Genomic DNA, 15,157 nt, shown 5'->3' with positions numbered 1-15,157 from the left:
TATTGCACAAAATAGGAGCTCAGGGTATTGGGGGTAATATGTTGGCATGGATTGAGGATTGGCTAACACACAGAATGTAGAGAGTCGGGATCAATGGGTCTTTTTCAGGTTGGAAAGCCGTAACCAGTGGGATGCCACAAGGATCGGTCCTAGGGCCTCAACTATTTACTATCTATGTTAATGACTTGGAGGAAGGGACAGAGTGTAGTGTATGCAAATTTGCTGATGATACAAAAATAGTTGGGAAGGCATGTTGTGATGAGGACACAAAGAATCTGCAAAGGGATATAGATAGGTTAAGTGAGTGGGCAAAAACTTAGCAGATGGTGTTCAATGTGGGAAAGTGTGAGGTCATTCACTTTAGTAGGAAGAATAAAAAGACAGATTATTATTTAGATGGAGAAAGACTACAAAATACTGCAGTGCAGAGGGATCTGGGTGTTCTTGTACATGAAACACAAAAAGTTAGCATGCAGGTGCAGCAAGTAATTAGGAAGGCAAATGGAATTTTGGCCTTTATTGCTCGGGGGTTAGAGTTTAAAAATAGGGAAGTCTTGTTACAACTGTACAGGGTGTTGGTGAGGCCACACCTGGAGTACTGTGTACAGTTTTGTTCCCCGTATTTAAGAAAGAATATTCTAGCATTGAAGGCAGTTCAGAAAAGGTTCACTAGGCTGATTCCTGGGATGAAGGGGTTGTCTTATCAAGAACGGCTAATCAGGTTAGGCCTTTATTCATTGGAGTTTAGAAGAATGAGAGGTGATCTTATTGGAACATATAATATTTTAAGGGGGCTTGACAGGGTAGATGTTGAGAAGATGTTTCCACTGGTGGGGGAATCTCGAAGTAGGGGACATAGTTACAGAATAAGGGGGCACACATTTAAAACTGAGATGCAAAGGAATTTCTTCTCTCAGAGGGTGGTCAATCTCTGGAATTCTCTACCTCAGAGAGTTGTGGAGTCCAGATCACTAAATGTATTTAAGGAGGAGGCAGATAGATTTTTGAAATCTTGGGGAGTGGAGGGTTATGCAGAGCAGGCCCGAAAGAGAAGTTGAGGCCTGGGACAGATCAGCCATGATCTTATTGAATGGTGCGGCAGGCTTGAGGGGCTGAATGGCCTACTCCTGCTCCTATTTCTTATGTTCTTGTGTACAGACACACAGACAGACAGACACACTCACACAGACAAACTCACACAGACAGACAGACACACACGCACAAAGACACACACACACACACAGACAGACAGACACACACACACACACAGACAGACAGACAGACACACACATACACACAGACACACAGACAGACACACGCACACAGACACACGCACATACACACAGACAGACACACGCACACAGACATACGCACACACACAGACACACACGCACATAGACACACGCACACACACAGACAGACAGACACACGCACACACACAGACACACACACACACACACATAGACAGCCACACGCACACACACAGACACACAGACAGACACACGCACACACACAGACAGACAGCCACACACACACACAGACACACAGACAGACAGACAATACTCACACGGACACACGCACACCCATAGACAGACACACACACACACACACAGACACAGGCACACAGACACACGCACACAGACAGACACACACTCACACAGACACAAACACACAGACAGACCGACACACACTCACACAGACACACGCACACAGACAGACAGACACACGCTCACACAGACACACGCACACACACACACAGACACACGCTCACACAGACACACGCACACACACAGACAGACAGACACACACTCACACAGACACACGCACACAGACAGACACACACTCACACAGACACACGCACACACACAGACAGACAGACACACACTCACACAGACACACGCACACACACAGACAGACACACACTCACACAGACACACGCACACAGACAGACAGACACACACTCACACAGACACACGCACACACACAGACAGAAAGACACACACTCACACAGAAACACGCACACCCACAGACAGACACACACTCACACAGACACACGCACACACACAGACAGACACACACTCACACAGACAGACAGACACACACTCACACAGACACACGCACACACACAGACAGACACACACTCACACAGACGCACGCACACACACAGACAGACAGACACACACTCACACAGACACACACACAGACAGACACACTCACACAGACACACGCACATACACAGACACACAGACAGACTGACGCACACAGACACTCGCACACACACAGACATACAGACACACACACACAGACAAACAGACACACACACACACACAGACAGACAGACACACACTCACACAGACACACGCACTCACACACACAGACAGACAGACGCACACGCACATAGACACACGCACACACACAGACAGACACACACACACACACACACAGACACACGCACACACACAGACAGACACACGCACACACACACAGACAGACACACGCACACAGACACACACACACACAGACAGAGAGACACACGCACACACAGACACACAGTCAGACACACGCACACACACAGACAGACAGACACACAGACAGACACACAGACAGACACACACTCACACAGACACACGCACACACACAGACAGACACACGCACACAGACAGACAGACACACACTCACACAGACACACGCGCACACACACAGACAGACACACACTCACATAGACACACGCACACAAACAGACAGACACACATTCACACAGACACACGCACACAGACAGACACACACTCACACAGACACACACACACAGACAGACAGACACACACTCACACAGACACACGCACACAGACAGACAGACACACGCTCACACAGACACACGCACACACACAGGCAGACAGACACACACTCACACAGACACACGCACACAGACAGACAGACACACACTCACACAGACACGCACACAGACAGACACACACACACTCACACAGACACACGCACACACACAGACAGACACACACTCACACAGACACACGCACACACACAGACAGACAGACACACACTCACACAGACACACACACACAGACAGACAGACACACACAGACAGACAGACACACACTCACACAGACAGACAGACACACGCACACAGACACACGCACACACACAGACATACAGACACACACACACAGACACACATACAAACAGACACATACACACACACAGACACATAGACAGACAGACACACACTCACACAGACACACGCACACACACAGACAGACAGACGCACACGCACATAGACACACTCACACACACAGACAGACACACACACACACACAGACACACGCACACACACAGACAGACAGACACACAGACACACACACAGACACACAGACAGACACACGCACACAGACACACACACACACAGACAGACAGACACACGCACACACACAGACACACGCACACACACAGACAGACAGACACACACAGACACAGAGATAGACACACAGACAGACAGACAGACATTCACACAGACACACGCACACACACAGACAGACAGACACACACACACAGACAAACACACAGACAGACACACGCACACAGACACACGCACACAGACAGACAGACACACACTCACACAGACACACGCACACACACAGACAGACAGACACACACTCACATAGACACACGCACACGGACAGACAGACACACATTCACACAGACACACGCACACAGACAGACAGACACACACTCACACAGACACATGCACTCACACAGACAGACAGACACACACTCACACAGACACACGCACACACACAGACAGACACACACTCACACAGACACACGCACACAGACAGACAGACACACACTCACACAGACACACGCACACACACAGACAGACAGACACACACTCACACAGAAACACGCACACCCACAGACAGAAACACACTCACACAGACACACGCACACACACAGACAGACACACACTCACACAGACACACACTCACACAGACACACGCACACACACACACAGACAGACACACACTCACACAGACACACACACACAGACAGACAGACACACACTCACATAGACACACGTACACACACAGACAGACAGACACACACTCACACAGACACACGCACACAGACAGACAGACAGACACACACTCAAACAGACACACGCACACACACAGACAGACACACACTCACACAGACACACGCACACACACACACAGACAGACACACACTCACATAGACACACGTACACACACAGACAGACATACACTCACACAGACACACGCACACAGACAGACAGACACACGCACACAGACAAAGAACAAAGAAAATTACAGCACAGGAACAGGCCCTTCGGCCCTCCAAGCCTGCGCCGATCCAGATCCTCTACCTAAACATGTCGCCTATTTTCTGAGGGTCTGTATCTCTTTTCTTCCTGCCCATTCATGTATCTGTCTAGATACATCTTAAAAGACGCTATCGTGCCTGCGTCTACCACCTCCGCTGGCAACGCGTTCCATGCACCCACCACCCTCTGCGTAAAGAACTTTCCACGCATATCCCCCCTAAACTTTTCCCCTTTCACTTTGAAATCGTGTCCTCTAGTAATTGAATTCCCCACTCTGGGAAAAAGCCTCTTGCTATCCACCCAGTCTATACCTCTCATGATTTTGTACACCTCAATCAGGTCCCCCCTCAACCTCCGTCTTTCTAATGAAAATAATCCTAATCTACTCAACCTCTCTTCATAGCTGCGCCCTCCATACCAGGCAACATCCTGGTGAACCTCCTCTGCACCCTCTCCAAAGCATCCACATCCTTTTGGTAATGTGGCGACCAGAACTGCACGCAGTATTCCAAATGTGGCCGAACCAAAGTCTTATACAACTGTAACATGACCTGCCAACTCTTGTACTCAATACCCCGTCCGATGAAGGAAAGCATGCCGTATGCCTTCTTGACCACTCTATTGACCTGTGTTGCCACCTTTAGGGAACAATGGACCTGAACACCCAAATCTCTCTGTACATCAATTTTCCCCAGGACTTTTCCATTTACTGTATAGTTCACTCTTGAATTGGATCTTCCAAAATGCATCACCTTGCATTTGCCCTGATTGAATTCCATCTGCCATTTCTCTGCCCAACTCTCCAGTCTATCTATATTCTGCTGTATTCTCTGACAGTCCCCTTCACTATCTGCTACTCCACCAATCTTAGTGTCGTCTGCAAACTTGCTAATCAGACCACCTATACTTTCCTCCAAATCATTAATATATATCACAAACAACAGTGGTCCCAGCACGGATCCCTGTGGAACACCACTGGTCACACGTCTCCATTTTGAGAAACTCCCTTCCACTGCTACTCTCTGTCTCCTGTTGCCCAGCCAGTTCTTTATCCATCTAGCTAGTACACCTTGGACCTCATGCGACTTCACTTTCTCCATCAGCCTACCATGGGGAACCTTATCAAACGCCTTACTGAAGTCCATGTATATGACATCTACAGCCCTTCCCTCATCAATCAACTTTGTCACTTCCTCAAAGAATTCTATTAAGTTGGTAAGACATGACCTTCCCTGCACAAAACCATGTTGCCTATCACTGATAAGCCCATTTTCTTCCAAATGGGAATAGATCCTATCCCTCAGTATCTTCTCCAGCAGCTTCCCTGCCACTGACGTCAGGCTCACCGGTCTATAATTACCTGGATTATCCCTGCTACCCTTCTTAAACAAGGGGACAACATTAGCAATTCTCCAGTCCTCTGGGACCTCACCCGTGTTTAAGGACGTTGCAAAGATATCTGTTAAGGCCCCAACTATTTCCTCTCTCGCATCCCACAGTAACCTGGGATAGATCCCATCCGGACCTGGGGACTTGTCCACCTTAATGCCTTTTAGAATACCCAACACTTCCTCCCTCCTTATGCCGACTTGACCTGCAGTAATCAAACATCTGTCCCTAACCTCAACATCCGTCATGTCCCTCTCCGCGGTGAATACCGATGCAAAGTACTCGTTTAGAATCTCACCCATTTTCTCTGACTCCACGCATAACTTTCCTCCTTTGTCCTTGAGTGGGCCAATCCTTTCTCTAGTTACCCTCTTGCTCCTTATATATGAATAAAAGGCTTTGGGATTTTCCTTAACCCTGTTTGCTAAAGATATTTCATGACCCCTTTTTGCCCTCTTAATTCCTCGTTTCAGATTGGTCCTACACTCCCGATATTCTTTCAAAGCTTCGTCTTTCTTCAGCCGCCTAGACCTTATGTATGCTTCCTTTTTCCTCTTAGCTAGTCTCACAATTTCACCTGTCATCCATGGTTCCCTAATCTTGCCATTTCTACCCCTCATTTTCACAGGAACATGTCTCTCCTGCACGCTAATCAACCTCTCTTTAAAAGCCTCCCACATATCAAATGTAGATTTATCTTCATACAGCTGCTCCCAATCTACATTCCCCAGCTCCTGCCGAATTTTGGTATAGTTGGCCTTCCCCCAATTTAGCACTCTTCCTTTAGGACCACTCTCGTCTTTGTCCATGAGTATTCTAAAACTTACGGAATTGTGATCACTATTCCCAAAGTAGTCCCCTACTGAAACTTCAACCACCTGGCCGGGCTCATTCCCCAACACCAGGTCCAGTATGGCCCCTTCCCGAGTTGGACTATTTACATACTGCTCTAGAAAACCCTCCTGGATGCTCCTTACAAATTCTGCTCCATCTAGACCTCTAACACTAAGTGAATCCCAGTCAATGTTGGGAAAATTAAAATCTCCTATCACCACCACCCTGTTGCTCCTACATCTTTCCATAATCTGTTTACATATTTGTACCTCTATCTCACGCTCGCTGTTGGGAGGCCTGTAGTACAGCCCCAACATTTGTTACCGCACCCTCCCTATTTCTGAGTTCTGCCCATATTGCCTCACTGCTCGAGTCCTCCATAGTGCCCTCCTTCAGCACAGCTGTGATATCCTCTTTGACCAGTAATGCAACTCCTCCACCCCTTTTACCTCCCTCTCTATTCCGCCTGAAGCATCGATATCCTGGGATATTTAGTTGCCAATCATGCCCTTCCCTCAACCAATTCTCAGTCATAGCAATAACATCATACTCCCAGGTACTAATCAAAGCCCTAAGTTCATCTGCCTTACCTACTACACTTCTTGCATTAAAACAAATGCACCTCAGAACACCAGTCCCTTTGAGTTCATCATCTGCTCCCTGCCTACTCTTTCCCTTAGTCACGCTGACTTCATTATCTAGTTCCTTACAGACAGACACACACTCACACAGACACACGCACACACACAGACAGACAGACAGACACACACTCACACAGACACACGCACACACACAGACAGACAGACACACACTCACACAGACACACGCACACAGCCAGACACACACTCACACAGACACACGCACACAGACAGACAGACACACACTCACACAGATACACGCACACAGACAGACAGACACACACACACTCACACAGACACACGCACACAGACAGACAGACAGACACACACTCACACAGACACACGCACACAGCCAGACACACACTCACACAGACACACGCACACAGACAGACAGACACACACTCACACAGATACACGCACACAGACAGACACACACACACACACTCACACAGATACACGCACAGACAGACACACACACTCACACAGACACACGCACACAGACAGACACACACTGACACAGACACACGCACACAGACACACGCACATGGACAGACAGACACACACTCACACAGACACACGCACACACACAGACAGACACACACTCACACAGACACACACAGACAGACACACACTCACACAGACACACACACACAGACAGACAGACACACACTCACACAGACACACGTACACACACAGACAGACAGACACACACTCACACAGACACACACACAGACAGACAGACAGACACACACTCACACAGACAGACACACACTCACACAGAAACACGCACACAGACAGACAGACACACACTCACACAGACACACTCACACAGACACACGCACACACACAGACAGACAGACACACACTCACACGGACACACGCACACAGACAGACACACACTCACACAGACACACGCACACACACAGACAGACAGACAGACACACACTCACACAGACACACGCACCCACACAGACAGACAGACACACACTCACACAGACACACGCATACACACAGCCACACACTCACACAGACACACGCACACAGACAGACACACACACACTCACACAGACACACGCACACAGACACACGCACACGGACAGACAGACAGACACACAATCACACAGACACAGGCACACACACAGACAGAAACACACACACTCACACAGACACACGCACATGGACAGACAGACACACACTCACACAGACACAAGCACACACACAGACACACACTCACACAGACACACTCACACGGACAGACAGACAGACACACACTCACACAGACACACGCACACACACAGACAGACAGACACACACTCACACGGACACACGCACACAGACAGACAGACACACACTCACACAGACACACGCACACACACAGACAGACAGACACACACTCACACAGACACACACACACACACCGACAGACAGACACACACTCACACAGACACACACACACACACAGACAGACAGACACACACTCACACGGACACACGCACACGGACAGACAGACAGACACACAATGACACAGACACAGGCACACACACACACAGACAGACACACACTCACACAGACACACTCACACAGACACACGCACACGGACAGACAAACGCTCACACAGACACACGCACACAGACAGACACACACTCACACAGACACACTCACACAGACACATGCACACGGACAGACACACACTCACACAGACACACGCACACACACAGACAGACAGACACACACTCACACAGACACACGCACACAGACAGACAGACGGACACACACTCACACAGACACGCGCACACACACAGACAGACAGACACACACGCAGACACACGCACACAGACAGACAGACGGACACACAGTCACACAGACACGCGCACACAGACAGACAGACACACACTCACACAGACACATGCACACAGACAGGCAGACACACACTCACAAAGACAGACACACACTCACACAGACACACGCACACAGACAGACAGACACACACTCACACAGACACACGCACACAGACAGACAGACGGACACACACTCACACAGACACGCGCACACACACAGACAGACAGACACACACGCAGACACACGCACACAGACAGACAGACGGACACACAGTCACACAGACACGCGCACACAGACAGACAGACACACACTCACACAGACAGACAGACGGACACACACTCACACAGACACACGCACACAGACAGACAGACACACACTCACACAGACACACGCACACACACAGACAGACAGACACACGCACACACACAGACAGACAGACACACACACACAGACACACGCACACAGACAGACACACACGCTCACACAGACACACGCACACACACAGACAGACAGACACACACTCACACAGACACATGCACACACACAGACAGACAGACACACACACACAGACACACGCACACGGACAGACAGACAGACACACACTCACACAGACACACGCACACAGACAGACAGACACACACTCACACAGACACACGCACACACACAGACAGACAGACACACACTCACACAGACACACGCACACAGACAGATGCACACTCACACAGACACATGCACACAGACAGACAGACACACACTCACACAGACAGTCACACACTCACACAGACACACGCACACAGACAGACAGACACACACACACTCACACAGACACACGCACACACACAGACAGACACACACTCACGCAGACACACGCACACAGACAGACAAACAGACACACACTCACACAGACACACACACACACACACACACACACACACACAGACTCACACAGACACACACACACAGACAGACAGACACACACTCACACAGACACACGCACACAGACAGACAGACACACACTCACACAGACACGCGCACACACACAGACAGACACACATTCACACAGACACACGCGCACACACAGACAGACAGACACACACTCACACAGACACACGCACACACACAGACAGACAGACCCACACACACACAGACACACGCACACACACCGACAGACACACACTCACACAGACAGACAGACACACACTCACACAGACACACGCACACAGACACACGCACACACACAGACAGACAGACACACACTCACACAGACACACGCACACACACAGACAGACAGACACACACTCACACAGACACACGCACACACACAGACAGACACACGCACACAGAAACACGCACACACACAGACAGACAGACGCACACGCACACAGACACACGCACACACACACACACTCACACAGACAGACTCACACACACACAGACACACGCACACACACAGACAGACACACGCACACAGAAACACGCAGACACACACGCACACAGACACACGCACACAGACAGACACACGCACATGACACACGCACACACACACACAGACTGACACACACGCACACAGACACACGCACACACACAGACACACACACGCACACAGACACCCGCACACAGACAGACAGACAGACACACACGCAAACACACACAGACAGACACACTCACACAGATAGAGCCACAAACTCACAGACACACAAACAGACACAGGATTTGCCACACTCACCATTCCAATAAACTCAAATTCTTCCTTGCGTTCACGAGTGGTTTGTTTTCTCTGGTTGTAACCTTTCCAAGTCTGTGAAAAAAAACACAATAAAGGGAAATAAATCACCTGATAGCATGGAGTGGGCTTCGCCATCAGAAACTCCTTGCTCAGCATGATAGAGCCTCCCTCAAATGGCTCGGAACGCATACTGTCCATCCGACTGCTCACCACCTCTGGTCCAGTACACCTACTCAGCGTCTATGCTCCAACACTCTGCTCCCCACCTGAAGATAAAGACCAGTTCTACGAGTAACTCCATAACATCATTAGCAGCATTCCCAACACCGAACACCTATTGCTGCTGGGGGACTTTAATGCCAGGGTTGGGGCCGACCATGACTCATGGCCCTCCTGCCTTGGGCGCTATGGCGTTGGAAGGATGAATGAGAATGGGCAGAGACTGCTTGAGTTGTGTACCTATCATAACCTCTGCATCACCAACTCATTCTTTCACACTAAACCCTGTCACCAGGTTTCATGGAGGCACCCAAGATCACGTCGTTGGCACCAGCTAGACCTCATTGTCACAAGGCGAGCCGCCTTAAACAGTGTTCAAATCACACGCAGCTTCCACAGTGCGGACTGCGACACCGACCACTCCCTGGTGTGCAGCAAGGTTAGACTCAGACCAAAGAAGCTGCATCATTCCAAGCAGAAGGGCCGCCCGCGCATCAGCACGAGCAGAATTTCTCTTCCACAGCTGTTACAAAAATTTCTAAATTCACTTGTAACAGCTCTCCAAAACACTCCTACAGGGGATGCTGAGACCAAGTGGACCCACATCAGAGACGCCATCTATGAGTCAGCTTTGACCACCTACGGCAAAAGTGTGAAGAGAAATGCAGACTGGTTTCAATCTCATAATGAAGAGCTGGAACCTGTCATAGCCGCTAAGCACATTGCACTGTTGAACTACAAGAAAGCCCCCAGCGAGTTTACATCCGTAGCACTTAAAGCAGCCAGAAGCACTGCACAAAGAACAGCCAGGCGCTGCGCAAATGACTACTGGCAACACCTATGCAGTCGTATTCAGCTGGCCTCTGACACCGGAAATATCAGAGGAATGTATAATGGCATTAAGAGAGCTCTTGGGCCAACCATCAAGAAGATTGCCCCCCTCAAATCTAAATCAGGGGACACGATCACTGACCAACAGAGGCAAATGGACCGCTGGGTGGAACACTACCTAGAACTGTACTCCAGGGAAAATGTTGTCACTGAGACCACCCTCAATGCAGCCCAGTCACTGCCAGTCATGGATGAGCTGGACATACATAGAAAATAGAGCATAGAACATAGAACAGTACAGCACAGTACAGGCCCTTCGGCCCACGATGTTGTGCCGAACCTTTAACCTACTCTAAGTTCAAACTAACTACCTACCCTTCATTCTACTATCATCCATGTACCTATCCAAGAGTCGCTTAAATATCTCTAATGTATCTGCTTCTACTACCACCGCTGGCAGTGCATTCCACGCACCCAAAACTCTCTGTGTAAAGAACCTACCTCTGACATCTCCCCGAAACCTTCCTCCAATCACCTTAAAATTATACCCCCTGGTGATAGCCCTTTCCACCCTGGGAAAAAGTCTCTGGCTATGCACTCTATCTATGCCTCTCATCATCTTGTATCCCTCTATCAAGTCACCTCTCATCCTTCTTCGCTCCAATGAGAAAAGCCCTATCACCCTCAATCTTTCTTCATAAGACATGCCCTCCAGTCCAGACAGCATCCTGGTGAATCTCCTCTGCACCCTCTCTAAAGTGTCCACATCCTTCCTATAATGAGGCGACCAGAACTGAACACAATATTCCAAGTGTGGTCGAACCAGGGCTTTATAGAGCTGCAGCATAACCTCGCGGCTCTTAAACTCAATCCCCCTGTTAATGAAAGCCAACACACCATACGCCTTCTTAACAACCCCATCAACTTGGGTGGCAACTTTGAGCGATCTATGGACATGGACCCCAAGATCCCTCTGTTCCTCCACACTCCCAAGAATCCTGTCTTTCAGCCTGTATTCCGCATTCAAATCCGACCTTCCAAAATGAATCACTTCACACTTTTCCAGGTTGAACTCCATCTGCCACTTCTCAGCCCAGCTCTGCATCCTGTCAATGTCCCGTTGCAACCTACAACAGCCTTCCACACTATCCACAACTCCAGCAACCTTCGTGTCATCGGCAAACTTACTAACCCAGCCTTCCACTTCCTCATCCAAGTCATTTATAAAAATCACCAAGAGTAGAGGTCCCAGAACAGATCCCTGCGGAACACCACTGGTCACCGAGCTCCAGGCTGAATACTTTCCATCTACTACCACCCTCTGTCTTCTATGGGCCAGCCAATTCTGCATCCAGAGAGCCAACTTTCCCTGTATCCCATGCCTCCTTACTTTCTAAATAAGCCTACCATGGGGAACCTTATCAAACCTTACTAAAATCCATATACACCACATCCACTGCTCTTCCTTCATCAACGTGTTTTGTCACATCTTCAAAGAATTCGATAAGGCTTGTGAGGCATGACCTGCCCCTCACAAAGCCATGCTGACTGTCTCTAATCAAACCATGCTTTTCCAAATAATCATAAATCCTGTCTCTCAGAATCCTCTCCAATAATTTGCCCACTACTGACGTAAGACTGACTGGTCTATAATTCCCAGGGTTATCCCTATTCCCTTTCTTGAACAAGGGAACAACATTTGCCACCCTTCAATCATCCGGCACTACTCCAGTGGACAGTGAAGACGCAAAGATCAATGCCAAAGGCGCGGCAATCTCTTCCCTCTCTTCCCGTAATATCCTTGGGTATATCCCGTCTGGCCCCGGGGACTTATCTGTCCTCATATCATTCAAAATTTCCAGCACATCCTCCCTCTTAACCTCAACCTGTTCGAGCATATCAGCCTGTTTCACGCTGTCCTCACAAACGACCAGGTCCCTCTCACTAGTGAATACTGAAGCAAAGTATTCATTTAGGACCTCCCCTACCTCCTCCGACTCCAGGCACAAGTTCCCTCCACTATCTCTGATCGGCCCTACCCTCACTCTGGCCATCCTCCTGTTCCTCACATAAGTGTAGAACGCCTTGGGATTTTCCTTAATCCTACCCGCCAAGACTTTTTCATGTCCCCTTCTAGCTCTCCTAAGTCCATTCTTCAGTTCCTTCCTGGCTACCTTGTAACCCTCTAGAGCCCTGTCTGATCCTTGCTTCCTCAACCTTAAGTAAGCTTCCTTCTTCCTCTTGACTAGCTGTTCCACATCTCTTGTCATCCAAGGTTCCTTCACCCTACCATCCCTTCCATGCCTCATTTGGACAAACCTATCCAGCCGTCACAGCAAGTGCTCCCTAAACAACCTCCACATTTCTGTCGTGCATTTCCCTGAGAACATCTGTTCCCAATTTATGCTCCCCAGTTCCTGCCTAATAGCATTGTAATTCCCCCTCCCCCAATTAAATATTTTCCCATTCCTTCTGCTCCTGTCCCTCTCCATGACTATAGTAAAGGTCAGGGAGTTGTCATCACTATCACCGAAATGCTCTCCCATTGAGAGATCTGCCACCTGGCCTGGTTCGTTGCCAAGCATCAAATCCAACATAACCTCCCCTCTAGTCGGCCTATCAACATATTGAGTCAGAAAACCTTCCTGGACACACCTGAAAAAAACTGCTCCATCCAAACTATTTACACTAAGGAGGTTCCAATCAATATTAGGGAAGTTGAAGTCACCCATGACAACAACCCTGTTACTTCTGCACCTTTCCAAAATCTGCCTCCCAATCTGTTCCTCCATGTCTCTGTTACTATTGGGGGGTCTATAGAAAACTCCCAACAAAGTGACTGCTCCTTTCCTGTTTCTGACTTCCACCCATAATGACTCAGTAGACAAACCCTCCTCGACGACCTCCCTTTCTGCAACTGTGATACTATCCCTGATTAGCAATGCCACTCCCCCACCTCTTTTACCTCCCTCCCTATTCCTTTTGAAACATCTAAACCCCGGAACATCCAACATCCATTCCTGCCCCTGTGATATCCAAGTCTCCGTAATGGCCACAACATCGTAGCTCCAAGTATTGATTCATGCTCTAAGTTCATCACCCTTATTCCTGACACTTCTTGCGTTAAAATAGACACACTTCAACCCATCATACTGGCTGCAACTTTGCCCTGTCAACTGTCTAACCCTCCTCACAGACTCTCTGCACTCGGTATCTGCCTGTTCAACAGCTTCCCCATCCACTGATCCGTAGCTCCGGTTCCCATCCCCCTGCCAAACTAGTTTAAACCCTCCCAACAGCCAACCAAATCGGAACTCAGTGATG

General features: G+C 49.0%; 1 protein-coding gene across 1 annotated transcript in view; it reads right to left on the bottom strand.

Annotated features, from left to right (window-relative positions):
- Nucleotides 1-15,157, bottom strand: part of LOC137369689 (dynein regulatory complex protein 11-like) — a 486,226-nt gene that overhangs the window by 279,267 nt on the left and 191,802 nt on the right. The window contains exon 5 of the mRNA XM_068031024.1: nucleotides 10,784-10,855. Coding sequence (XP_067887125.1) covers nucleotides 10,784-10,855 — 72 coding nt within the window. The remainder of the gene's footprint in view (nucleotides 1-10,783; nucleotides 10,856-15,157) is intronic.

The sequence above is a fragment of the Heterodontus francisci genome, chromosome 5 (assembly GCF_036365525.1).
Source record: "Heterodontus francisci isolate sHetFra1 chromosome 5, sHetFra1.hap1, whole genome shotgun sequence".
Taxonomy (NCBI): Eukaryota; Metazoa; Chordata; class Chondrichthyes; order Heterodontiformes; family Heterodontidae; genus Heterodontus; species Heterodontus francisci.
This window is presented reverse-complemented; position numbering and strand designations above follow the sequence as displayed.